General features: G+C 37.6%; 1 protein-coding gene across 10 annotated transcripts in view; it reads left to right on the plus strand.

Moving 5' to 3' along the window:
* LOC138003988 (heterogeneous nuclear ribonucleoprotein A/B-like) overlaps positions 1–12,881 on the plus strand; it is a 28,247-nt gene extending 15,366 nt beyond the window's left edge. Inside the window, exons 11-14 of one of the 10 annotated variants that reach the window (XR_011123714.1) lie at positions 408–470; positions 1,254–1,508; positions 6,759–7,034; positions 10,588–12,323. Coding sequence is in view for 7 of the 10 variants with exons in the window: in XM_068850341.1 (XP_068706442.1) it covers positions 408–470; positions 1,254–1,508; positions 6,859–7,013 (473 nt within the window). In the remaining 3 variants the exon portion in view is untranslated. Of the gene's footprint in view, positions 1–407; positions 471–1,253; positions 1,509–6,758; positions 7,035–10,587; positions 12,324–12,398 lie in introns of those variants that run through there. The other 9 variants (XR_011123715.1, XR_011123716.1, XM_068850341.1 and 6 more) reach the window with 9 other exon arrangements.
* The last annotated feature ends 437 nt before the right edge of the window (positions 12,882–13,318 follow it).

Here is a 13,318-nt window from a genome sequence, read left to right on the forward strand (position 1 = left end):
CGAGCAATATCGCATCAGTTTTGCATAAATTATAAATTTATGTGTCTTCAGGTCCACTTATTGACAATGAAAATTGGCCAATGAGTGCGGGACAATTTGGCAGTCATTGTAAAAAAGGCTTTTAATTTCTTTATGGTACTTGCATGTTGATATCATGTCACTGAGCTATTTTGTGCCAAGAAACCTAAAAATGCTTCCATTTTGTGCTTGGGAACTGAATCTCATATAATAAGTGTTGTAATACATGAAAGGAAAAAAAGACAGTGCATGACAACAACAAAATAAATTCAGTGTTTTTATCTGCTTTGTGTTATGGTTCACGTGAGTGTTAAGGGAAAGAAGGCATTAACATCAGCTAGGAGATTATTTTAGCAAATGATGTTTTCTCACTACTGTTAATTCAACAGCTGCCACAGCTTTTGGAGTTGTTCCGGCTGGAAGAGGAAGAGCTACAACTGGTCTAAGTAGAGGTAAATTTGGCTTTTCTGTAGACTCTAAACATCAGCTGAATTATCCAAAGGATAATTAGTTTGAGCTATAACCAGACTTTGCTACTTTAAAGCACATTAATTTTGTCGTTTCCCGAGGCATAGGCACACAACTTTATTGCATTATCTTCAAAATCAGTTTTCTGAGTTGCACAAAAATGCAGTTATTTTCACAGCTCATGTAAAAACGCAAGCAGTCAGGGAGTTCATGTGAAGCCATAATTTAGTGTATTTTAAAGTATCAAAGGCTATTTACATGTACATGCATACAGTGAATTTGTGCCCACCTTTTGTGCCCAAGTGCAATATTATATTTAGACTTGAAACTTGCACACAAAATTGTGTCATGTGCCAATGTTGGATCTTGAAAAAGAGTGTTCCTGTCAGGGTAGCGGCCAGGTGTAAACACAGCTTTTTTTTCCAAATACATCAGACTGAGATTGCTTTTTTAAATAGCTGAGGAACAGGTAGATTGGGAGTTATAATATGACAGTGAAAAACACTTTAAAATGAAACTTTGATTTTGCGGTAGCCTTAATTTATTACTGCAAACAAAATGCTGCAGTGCTGAAACCACAGAAAAGGCAAAAATTTGTGCTAAAAAGACTGGCTATTCAAAGAAAACATCTTTCTTTGGCAATAAAATCTATGAAGTGTACTCCTTAGGATTCAAAGGGTTAAGTGTGGTGTGGAGGGTGCTCTTTGGGCACATTCACAATAAGGTAACATTTTGATTTGGAAAGGTCCTTTTGTGCATCACTACAGGAGCTGGTGGGATTAACCTTGCAGCAGCTTACAGCCCAACATATGCTGCAGCACTTTATGGGGCTGCATTTGGTACATCTGGTGCCTATGATCCTGCCTTGTATGCAGCTTCTTATGCTGGTTTGCCAACAGCATTTCCAGCATACTCCCCTGGAAGCCCATTTGCTGCAGCAGCAGCGGCTGCCTCAGAATACCCAAGAGGCGGATATGCATTACCGTACAGCCCAGGTAGAGAGGCTGGTATTCACCTCCCAGGTATGCAGGGATCGCAGAATAAAGAAATTTGTTGATTGCAGGACTGTGGCTTGAAAGATTGACTGCCTTTCTGTTTCATATTGATTAATAATTGATGGATTGGTGTCACTCTAATCTATACTATATCGATAACATTTTCAGAGAGATTTTAAAGAAGTAATCTTGTATGTAACAACACTTCTTTTATTTCAATGTTTTTAAGGAACATTTTTCAATGTTGCCTGTGCATGAAGATGTTTATTTAGTGAGAAGTAGAACTGAATTTAGCTTTATACAACAAAGTGTGTGGCTCTGCCATGGTTACTTTCAATTCTACACAACCATACATAATTTGTATTTATAAAAAAAATACAGAGGAGAGAATTATATTTTTTGATGTTCCATTGTAAATTTTTGGGATTCAAATTAATTTGTATTGGAGTTGTGTTGAGACACATTGAGACATGCATTAGATGGTTTTCATAAAAATATATTTATTGCTAACACCAAAAAAGGAAAGTCTCTTTTTCTCATTGACGATTCCATCAGTACATGTATTTATTGTTTAAGCAAAGGGATTTGGTTTTCAACAAGAAAGTAACACGTTTTTTAATGCTTGACAATTGCACTCCAATACGTACATTTCCCAGAGAATTACAAAATGGCATGTCTTCTGAGCTCAGACAAGTGCCAGCTTTAGGCTGAAGTTGAATAGAGCTCAAAACAAGACAGCATTTTATTTTGAATATTGGAAAAGTGAGTAGAATTTGTGGATGTTGATATTTATTGTACTACCTGTGTAGACAGTCAGTAGTTGTATAGTGGATGAAGGCATGTATTAAATATGAGTATGTACAATTATTTTCAATTCGTCAAGTGTATTCAGTGATCATGAGCTGAAAAAATGCACCCAGTGGTACTTAGTGGAAATGCTCTAAGTATTTTAAATTTGTAATTTCCGTGGTAGCTTTGATTGGGACACTTGGAGGTACTGTTGCTGCGCGTAATGTTAGTTTTGATTTGGTATTCAGACTACAGGGCATTTTGGTAATAACTATTGGAACTACGTCAGCCTTACTAGCACTCTTCAAAACTATTTTAAGCTATTAGATTTAATTATTATATCATGTCTTGGGACAATTAGTACAAAAGAAGTTAATTTCACTTATTTCTGTTCTTCAACTACCCTTTCTTTAAAGCAGATCAAGCAGGTACGTAAATGTTCTCTGAAAGATGGGCAAATTGACCGTTTTCATCAACCTTACCTACTTTCTTTGTGTTTGCCAAGAAAAAATAAAAATGCAGCTGCGAAACCCTGATGACTTTATTTGCAAAACATTAATGAAACCCTTAAGAGTACAGGCGGAGGGAATATTTAGGACAACTGAAAAGGGAACACATGTACTGTATGTAAAAAGTATTTTACTGTCACTAAGATGAAGGCATTTTGATCCATAATTTGCTGGTTGTCCCAAGTACTAATAATAATAAATATTACCCCCATTATGGTTAGCATCATGGTTTTTTCAGTTAGCCCGGTAGTAAAAATAGGGCACTTTTCATTTATACCAACTAATCAAGTAGAAATCTGAGGAATCAATAAACTGTGATACATGTAAGTGTAGTAAACATAAGATGCACAGATTCTCCCTGTCTCAACAGGAAAGCTGTAAAAGACCATTAAAGTTGAGTTAATAAAGCCAGTTCTCACCATTTCACTGGAATGTTCCGAATGCCCTTAGAATTCTGGGGTTTTCCATTGTATGCATATGCATTGTAAGGGGAAATAGGAAACTAAAACATTTGTTTGGCCAAAATGCAGTTTTTGCTTGTTATGCTGTTAATTAAGTATATATTGCAAAGTTTTACTCAAACGTTTGGAAGGTTATAAACCCAGATGGTGCTGCACACTTTGCAATGTAGCAATTATTATTTAATTGCCAAATATTTTGATATGAAGAGTACAAAGATCACAGTAAGGTGCAATGGATACTTGACAGGTCAAGGATGGGCTTTTCAAAACAGGATGAAGAAAAGCAAAGGCTTCTGATGCAATTGTTACTGTTAAATTTATAGTGGTATCCATTTCGTTTGTACATAAAAAGTCATTCATTAACCAACACCCAACTCTACCGTGTCTTAGACAACTCTTTCAGTCCTATTAATAGGATCAAGAGGTGAACTCTCCATTGCAGTTGCCAGACCATTAAAATCCTCAATAGTGGCAAATCTCATTGTTTTTTTCAGTGGTTATTAACATGTAGGAACATAGGCTCTGTTGTTCCTTGAGGTGGCAAGCCTCAAAATGTTCATCCAGGGATTGGATTGGATTTGAGAGTCAAACAGATATTATTTATGGATTCTAAGCTTAAACGAGAACCATTTTCACATGATAAATCCTTAGTACATAAACTTTTCACAGATAATGGGCTGAAAGGGTTGACAAAGACAAGGGTGTGATGTTGTATGTAACCAACTCTTGCAAAGCAAGAAGGAGTTTTGTGCTATGCCCTGCACAGTTGAATTCGACTTATAGTTTTGTATTTTTGAAGATGTTTAAATTTATTGGATACTTGTACATTTTGTTGTTCAGTTTTTGTGAATGGTTTCTAAATATCTGTACATATGAAAGATACGAATTCTGTGGCATAAATAACATTAAAGGCTCATTGCGTGAAAGAATTAAAGCACACGCTGCAAAAACCAAGAAATGCCATGATGAAGGGATAGCAACATCCTGTGGCCTAAACTTAGTTGGAGGGTTTAAAATTGGTGCATCAATCGCCTCAGTATTTTCTACAGCCTGCCAGCAGAGCCTTTCTAAAATCAACCAGAAAGAAAGGACTCTGCAGAAATCGTGGTAAGTCTTCATTGAGTATGTGCAAGCAGTTTGTTGAAGGCCAAGTCACAGTTGCACTCCTAGATGCCATATTGATTTTAGTCCTGAAGGCTCAAATTTGACCTTTAATGCCTTGACAAAAAATATGATGCAATCATTGCCTAAACCGGTTTGACCGGTGTGACTTGCCCACAAAGTTGAGCCACGGCGACTTAAAAGACTTGACGTGATTTCTGCAGAGCCTCTTTCTCACTCTCTGCCAAGTTTTAGAGAGGCTCTGCCTGCAGGGTGTATTTGCTTGTGGTTGTTTAAACAGCAAAAGTGACAATAAAACTGTTTTCAAAAAGTGAAATACAGTCAACTGAATGGTCAAAACAGAATAAAAATACCAGCATTCACCTTGACAGTATTACCATGAGGGTAAGCCAGAACAGGTGGGAATCCGTTTGGGGCATTTGGATGTAAATTTTATGCAATATGAACTGCCAAGGTGTAATGAACCTTTTCTTTCAGATCATATGATAGTCTCTGAGACTGTTCCTTTAATTTTGTTAATTTAACTATCCTCTGGAGTGTTTTGAAAATGAAACAGCAAATCTAATGTAAATCTACTAGCAGCTGGTCTACTACACACTACACGAAACTGATAGTGGCCAACTTAGAACTGGGTTGTTGATGCAAGTGCTTGTACATGGACTTCTAGATGTTTTGAGAGAAAGCGCCCATGAAGTCTTTTTGTCATAATTATGTGAGGAAAATTCCAGATAAGGATTTTCCCCTTCTGACTGTCCCAGAAACCTTCATATTGAAGCTGTGCCTTATCACCTTGTATTCTGATCTCTTCCCCGCTGAAAACAGACACTTGTACTCTCAGGGATGTGTGAAATTTTTCTTCTCTATACCATGCAAGGCTAAAATTTTGGCCAGCTTTCAGACTATCTTAAGAAAGTCAGGAGAATCTGGGATGAATATCCAAGAATTACCCCTGCATATTTCATAGATGCAGGTTGCATGTTCATGGACAGCATTTGCATCAATCAACTATAAATATTGTAATCAGTAGCTCCTAGTACTTTCCAGGCATAACAATAGTGAACTTGTGATTGATTTTTCCACTTTCCCTTTTTCTTGACTGAAGCATGCAATGTTAACCCTTTCACTCCCGTGGGGTTCCCCATTGACGAGTAAAATCGTCTGGCAGTAGAGTGTCACTCTTGGGAGTGAAAGGGTTAATTGTGTTGGTAGGCAGTGGGGAACAAATTTAAAATGGTGTTTTATCAGTTTAAAAGTTCTTTAGACTTAATGGCTTGGCTTGTCAATTCTCTTACTTTAAGGTATCCAATGGTTGTATTAATATTACTTCTCTACATCTGTCTTCACATATACATGTCATTGAGTTAATGAGTATAGAAATTCAGCAACACAGTGAGAGTTAAAGTTAAAGAATTACTTGAGAAAGATGTGAAAGCTTTGTGCCATAAGTTCTACATGTACCTGTAATTACACCTTCCTGTAACCTGGGCTTTTAAGGGAAGGCTCTTATGCTTATGTGCAACTGACGAGTGGCTCTGCAAGGACCGAAATTTAAGTTGGAGGGGGGGAGGGGTGGGGTTTCTTGTCAGGCTTTACAATCTAGCCTTCTCATACAATAATTTTTGTTTTATGTACTCTGACATTTTTTGGTCAATTCCCTGTAACTGGATTTAATATTGTAAGAATTCTAATAAGAATTGTTTGTAAAACAATATTTTAAAGCGAATCAAATCATTAGTTATAGTTTAACAACAAGTGGTACATCTTACTGCTGTGACATAATTTACTTGCATGTTCCCTTTATGGAGACAGTTTATCACTATTGCTCCTAAATAATCACATCCAGTGGTGTAGTTTTTGTCACTGTGGTTCATTAAAAATATCAAATTGTCTTTTCCCTTTCAAAATTAGAGTTCAAGCTTGAAAATATTATAGAGTAAAATATCAATGTCAACTTTTCTGGTAGCGACAGAGACCTTAAGATAGGTGACAACAACAAAAGCATGGAAAACTGCAATTTTAACTTTCAAACTAGCTTTTCTGTCATGTTCCAACTTACTATTAACTTTGACCGACTGGGCAAATCACCCACTAAATGAGTTGGTAGAAATGGTTTCAAAAATAAAATGGAAGATGAATAATTTGCCATGTACTAGTGTTTTTCATCAAACTTGAGATAAGGAAAGTAAAGAATTGTGCCAAAGTTGAGAATGCATGAAAAAAGCCATAGTTTTCCTTGAAACAATTTGGCCATCTTCATGATGTTGATGTTATAGATCTAAAGGTCCCTAATCTACCTTGGAAGGTATTTGCCATGAATTTAAGTCATTAAAAAGTTGTCCTGCATCAACGTCACTCAGTTTGGTTATTTTACTTTTCAATTCTTTCTTTTGTCAAAGGGATTTCAAAAGCTTGGCTTCATTTTTGCCTGTGAAAGGGTTATGATTCTTTGGCATCCCCTTTTTAACTTGAAGTAACCATTTTGACACACTTTCTTAGTGTCACCGAGTAATATTGGGACAGCGGTTTCTACTAAGTCGCTGACCCTTCATCACATAACAGATACAAGCGATCTGATTGGCTCGTTCCCGCAGCAGGGAAGTGGCATCATGGACAGAGATGACATTGGAAGCTCACCATTTCGCATCCTTTGACGCCAACAATGAGGATGCCAGGTAAGAACCACCACGCTGTACATCTCTGGTTGAGCTGGCCTTGCTGTAAAATCAAGTCCACGTAACAGCAAAGAAACTTAGAACTAGAGCTGCTAAGGTCATGCTGGTTTCTACACTATATGCATGTATGTGCATGTATAAGGCCAGCCTAACAATGCTGTGTCTTTAATGGTAACCTTGTCTAATTTGTTCTCAAAAATTCTTTAATCCCTCTCTTAAGGAGTTTGCTGGTAATCTTCTGTCGTAATTCTCACAGTCACTAGAATAAACCATGTTAATTTCATTTGCATTAAAGCATGCAGGGTTGTTTGGTTGGCTTAACATGTAGCTCAGGAGATTAGGTAAATGTGGTATGTAAATATGCACAGTAAGTTAAAAGGAATGTTGCGAAGAATTAAGAAAGAAATATTCTCTGTAACCTTAACACTGATCTCATTAGAAAGCTGTGTAAAATAGTAAGATAAAACTTAATGTTAACTGGTATTGTTATTTGATAAATTTAATTAAATAATTTTTTTGCCTCATTTGTTTCGATAAATTTTCTTTATTGTTAGAAAAACATAACAGAGGTGATCCCAAATCAGACCAATACTAAAGACACTTTTGTTGACTTTTTTAACAAACAGAGGTCTTCAATTTAAGCCTAATTATTGTATTCATTGTATTGTTTTCCATTGTCTTTGTTTCCATATTCATGTTTATGTTAAAACAACTAAGTCAGGTTTTAAATTTTTCACCATTGATCACTTTCTGGAAAGAAATCAGTTTTCGTCTTTTTTTTTTCCAGCAGTTTCTTTAACGATAATAAAAGAAATTATTATTAATTTGTGATCACTTCTGTTTTGCTTGCTGTAAATGAACATTGATGCTTATGATGGTGTTTGTGATCTCATTATTTGAATCTTGATCTTGCATATATATTCATTTTTGGTGTGCTTTATTATTGGGTAATATTGTAATAATATTTTACGTTTGTACAAAAAATGGTATGCAATAGACCGAATGCATAAATGGCGGCCAAAAAAATATTCTTTTGTTTATGTGCTAATTAGCCTCACTAGCCTCGTTTGCATGGACAAAATACAAAAGAAATGTTGCTTGAGAGCAAGGCTAGTGAGTCTAATTTTTTTAGCACATAAACAAAACAATATTTTTTTTGGCCGCCATTTATGCATTCGGTCTATCATTTCTTGTTGCTTGTGAGAGGGTATGGTATGGTTCAACCAGGTTCTTGTGCCTAAGAATGTGGGGAAAGGAATAAGCTGTGATGGGTGTGTTATACACATTCAATGCTGTGGATATCTTTAACAAAATGTGCCAAGTTCATTTGCATGATTTTGACTGGGTGAAGAGATCATAATGATGTGGAGTATCATGAATAATTTGACACAATAGTTACTAAGCTGTGTTTCAGCATTGCACAACGTGACACTAGTTGTGCGGGGAAAGCAGAGGATTGAGTTTGTTCTGTTTTCTCACACTGTTTTTTTGTTTTTCTATTCTATGCCGGATGTGACAAAATATCAAATCCGCTAATCAATAAAACAAGTCTCACAATTTACAATCAAGTTGCCAACAATTAGCATCAATTTGTTTGTTGACCAAATCACATTCCTAGCAATTTATGTCACCTCTCTTGTTGTACAATTCATATATTCAAGGACCGTGCCTCGAGTTTTGCAAGTTAAGATGCTTGTTTTATAAACCAAGAAGAGAGAGGACAGCTTTTGATCAATTCTGTTTTCAAGGGTGACTGCAAGGGAAATAGGTGGCAACCCGTTTATCGTCCCAATAATGACGACTGCTACGGCAACGACAACACCAAAATCGAAACTTCAACATCACCCCCCCCCTCCCCCCTTCCCGGGGCAAACCCCGGGTATTTGACTATCTTCTGTGCCCAGGGAGTAGGGAATTTAAACTTTGCCTGCATGGGTGGGGAAAATTGAGCCAGAAGTGTCAGGTTTCAAATGAAACACATGTTTGGACGCGATGGAAGATGGAAGAGTTTAGGTGCCGACCATTTAACTCTCAGGGGGGGGAGGTTAGTTTGAAAAAAAATTTCCTGCAAGCGCTTGTTGGAAGAAAAAAATTGCATGCAGCACAAATGAAATAGAAAAAAAATTCATACTCTGCTGCAAGCAAGGAAAAAAAAAATGTTGCAAAGCTATTTCGTCATTCCTGGGGGGCTTTACAAAATCCCAGCAAAACTGCAACCATTCTGGATAATCTGCAAGCCAGCGAGCCACTCTGGTTAGCCTATTAAAATAACACAATGGTCAGCCTAAATGTCACACCAGTTGGCCTACAGTTAGCTTAGGTAGCTTGCGGTTTGCCCTTAAAATGGGATAAGGGATTTCTTGCTTGCTCGGTTCACTTGGCTCCAAGTCATAACGGTTAGCCTAAATTACACATTGGCTAGCCTAGTTAGCACTGCAGTTCCTTATGTAACATGAGAATACGATTCTAAAGAATGACATTCCGAAAACATGTAGCTATACAAGAATGATTTTGTATAGCTTAAAAAATTTTAAGTCTTTGCAGCTCCATATTAGAACTATTACTGAAATTGTAAACACGACACTTTTGACGGAAAAAAAATCCTGCAGAGAAATGACGAGGGAAAAAAATTTCCTGCAGAGCATTTAGGAGAGAAGAAAATATTCTGCCCACCAACGTTGCTAGAAAAAAAAAATGGAATGATCGTGCGGCACGCATTTTTGTACATTTCTCTCCCGTACTTGTCAAAACAACAACGGAAAACATTGGTAAAATGACCAGTTTTCGGGTTTTGACGACAACATGGACAAAAAACAGTGAATCTTTTGTTCTTTCTCCTTTCTTCAAATCTGTACGTGCGAATCTGGTTAAAGAATGCTTCGCCTATCTTGTACAACATACAAGATGGAAACATTGTGAAACCTTCTTGGTTCCTTAAACTCCCTAATGTCTCCTGTTGTAGTTTGTGTACCCATAATTTTCTTGTAGATTATATTAGCTACTCAAATTGCTTGCTGTAGATGTGCTTCATTTTGCTGATCATTCACAATTGGGTCTCTGAGCGAGTTCCTCTTCACAACTTCGGCAACTGGGTGAAGTTATAGTGACATGAGAGGAACGAATATTCCTTCTTGTGCTGATTGAATGATTTGCCTGTAGACCAAGATCCTCGATACTGTACAGGTGTTCAGTCCCCCTCGAAAACAAAATAGATCAAAAGCTGCCCTCTCTCTCTTCTTGATTTATATGAATTTAATGTAACATAAGATATGTACTGTAATTTTATCTTTTGAACAATAAAGACACTTTGTTTATTTATTTATTTATTAAAACAAGCGTCTTAACTTGCAAAACATAGAGCATGACATTCGAGGCGCGGTCCTTGAATATAAGAATTGTACAACAAGAGAGGTGACATAAACTGCCAGGAATGTGATTTGGTCAACAAACAAATTGATGCTAATTGTTGGGAACTTGATTGTAAATTGTGTGGCTTGTTTTCTTTATTAGCGGACTTGACATCTTGTCCCATACGGCATAGCATATTTTTCAGAAGCACGTGCCAGCACATTTGGACCAATATTGTCATACACCAGAACTGCCTTCCATCCGTATGCTCGCTAACTCACTGTGTATTTCATGCTGAGTTGCACAACGCGGTTTCACTGTCTGGGAAATGTAACACAATAGAATTGCACTTGAAACAACTGCATCATTAGTCACACATCACGTTAACGTAATGTTACGAATATTGTACTTTCGGTAGACATTTTTTTTATCATGTCATAACAAGGAGTCATCTTGCCACTGCAGGGAAAGGCCACTATGTTGTAAGAAGTCAGATTGTTTTAGAATTGCACAATGGTAGGGGTGGGGCATAGTTTTTGAGTGGATGTAGGGGTGTTTAAGTTAGTGACTCCTAAGGCATCCCCAGTTGATGAGTATATATTTAGACAGATTAAAGTCTCACTTCTGGGCATCAATGTGTTAAGTATACTTAACTGAGATGAGTTGTGTAATAACATAAATCAAACAACTGTTCTGATTATGAGCAGTTGTGAAGTAGTGTGACTTTCCGGTGACAGGATGACCTCAACCCTGCTGTGATCTTTAAGCGTTAAAGCTGCAAGCCACTTTGTTCCATCTTATTTTAACCTAGGGTTTTTTCTTACCACCACCTCCTCTTTGATAAGTTGAAATTATCACAGTAGAGTTTTTTGAGAGTGGCTTTTCAGTCATTATTGTTTTGAGGATCTTAATTAATGAATATTTAATCAATAGAGTTTTGGATCTGATAATTGCTTCTAAGCAAAGCAACAATTCAGTTCTTCATGGTGTCCCCTACTTCCATTTTTTTGTTTCGTCACTCGATCTCTTCTCCCTGAGAAGGACTATGTAACGAGTCAAAGAAAATTTGTCTAAGAGGCTACCCTTAGCGTAGGACACTTTCAAAGTAACCAATCCAAAAGGCAGGTACGAAAGTCGGACACGAACAACAGATTCTCACCTTGGATCAACGTAAAAAAATGATTTATAAGGCCTCGAGATATCACCCTAGCCCTAATCTTTAAGCTAACCTTGGTAAAATTAGGGCAAATGCCAAATTGTTTTGGTTTGCAAAACCGTTTTCCGCTCATTCCAAGGTGAGCAATCCGAGTTGATGCGGTCCGAAGTTTGTACCTGCCCCAAGCCAAAAGCTTTTTGTTTTGCCCTTAGCTTAGCCCGGGCATTGTCTTGACAATTCAGAGAGAAACTGGCACGGTATATCATTCTGCAGCAGGCCATCTACATGTAATTCCAGTCAATTTAGAATTTGGACCTTTGAGTATGGCTGCGTTTTAATTTTAGAGTTGTGCAGTGCTGCAGCAATTAGGTTGAAGTGAGGCAGTGGAGGACAATCTTCTATGACTAAATCAAATAAAGGCACCAGCTTTTGTTTCCTCTGAGGAGCAATGTTTGAAATAATAGGGAAGATGAACAGAATACGTTAAGTGGTCCTTTGTCCATGAAAACGAAATTTCTATTGTTCAGCTCTTCTTTTAAATTGTTTGTCTTGCCCCATTTATTTCGTTCCACAGGGGTCCACCACACCCTTAGGTTATGGTTTTTGTGTCCTGTGGTGTGCTGTAGAACAGTAGCATTTTACTTTCTACCATCTGGTCATTAGCATTAGTTTATTAGAGAGACGTTACTGTAATCATTTTGTAGAATATAATATCTCTTTTGAGTTAGGTGCACTGTATTCTCCATGCTGTTCTTCAAGAACAATAAACTTGTGGAATTGCTTAATATGTGTAATTTGAATAGGGGCCTTGTGAAAGGGCTTTCTGGCTACTTACATACTTAATTGACCACTCCCCATAGGGGCTTTCCAGGGCCAATGAAACACAAACACGACAGAACAGAACATTCAACAACAACTGTTAAGAATCCCAACTGGCCGGAGGCAACTAGTTGGCTATTAACAAGTACAGCTGAGAAGTTCATCCAGGGACTACCAGGAACAGATTCAACCAGTGGCCAGGACGTGTCTTGAACCCGGGATCCCCAGAACTCAAGGCAAGTGCCCAAACCACTGGGCCACACTGCATTGGTTTTACGGAGTTTCAAGCAACGACACTTAAATACATTCCATACATTCATTCCATTATTTATACACCTACATATCAATCGTCGTAAATGTATTAAAAGATTCATAAATACACCGAGTTGGTCAAGGAAACTGACCTCTATAAATCGTGTCCGGCGACGTCGGTTACTGTATTGAATTATTGTTTATATTGTAAATACAATTTAATATATTTATATATTCATAGATAATATAAATTGGTTCTTACTACCTTCAAATACGGAACAAAATTTGTGTAGGCCTTTGCTTTTCAACCAATCAACCAGGAATGCGGAATCTTTACCTTTGAATGCATCTAAGTTTGTCTCCGCCATTCGCCCTTGTCACGCGGCGGCCATATTTTACCACGCTAAGCTTCACAGTGGAAACCATGGGGGTGAGGCTTGGCGTGGTAAAACAAAAGCTTTTTTGGTCTCCCGGGACAATATGGCCGAATGATTTATCAACCCACGTGGAAAGGTAACATGAAATCGAGGCTAGTGACCAAATTCCCCACCCTCTATGAGTGATGATCAAATGCCCCGCTCCGGGAAGACTAAGATGATCAAATTCCCTCCCCCCGGGCAGGAAAAGGAGTCAAATTCCCGGGGGGGGGGGGGGGGGGGAATGTTGAAGCTTCAATTTGACTGGTACATAAGTATCTATCTAAAAACTC

Source organism: Montipora foliosa, chromosome 5, assembly GCF_036669935.1.
Source record: "Montipora foliosa isolate CH-2021 chromosome 5, ASM3666993v2, whole genome shotgun sequence".
In the NCBI taxonomy this organism is placed as follows: domain Eukaryota; kingdom Metazoa; phylum Cnidaria; class Anthozoa; order Scleractinia; family Acroporidae; genus Montipora; species Montipora foliosa.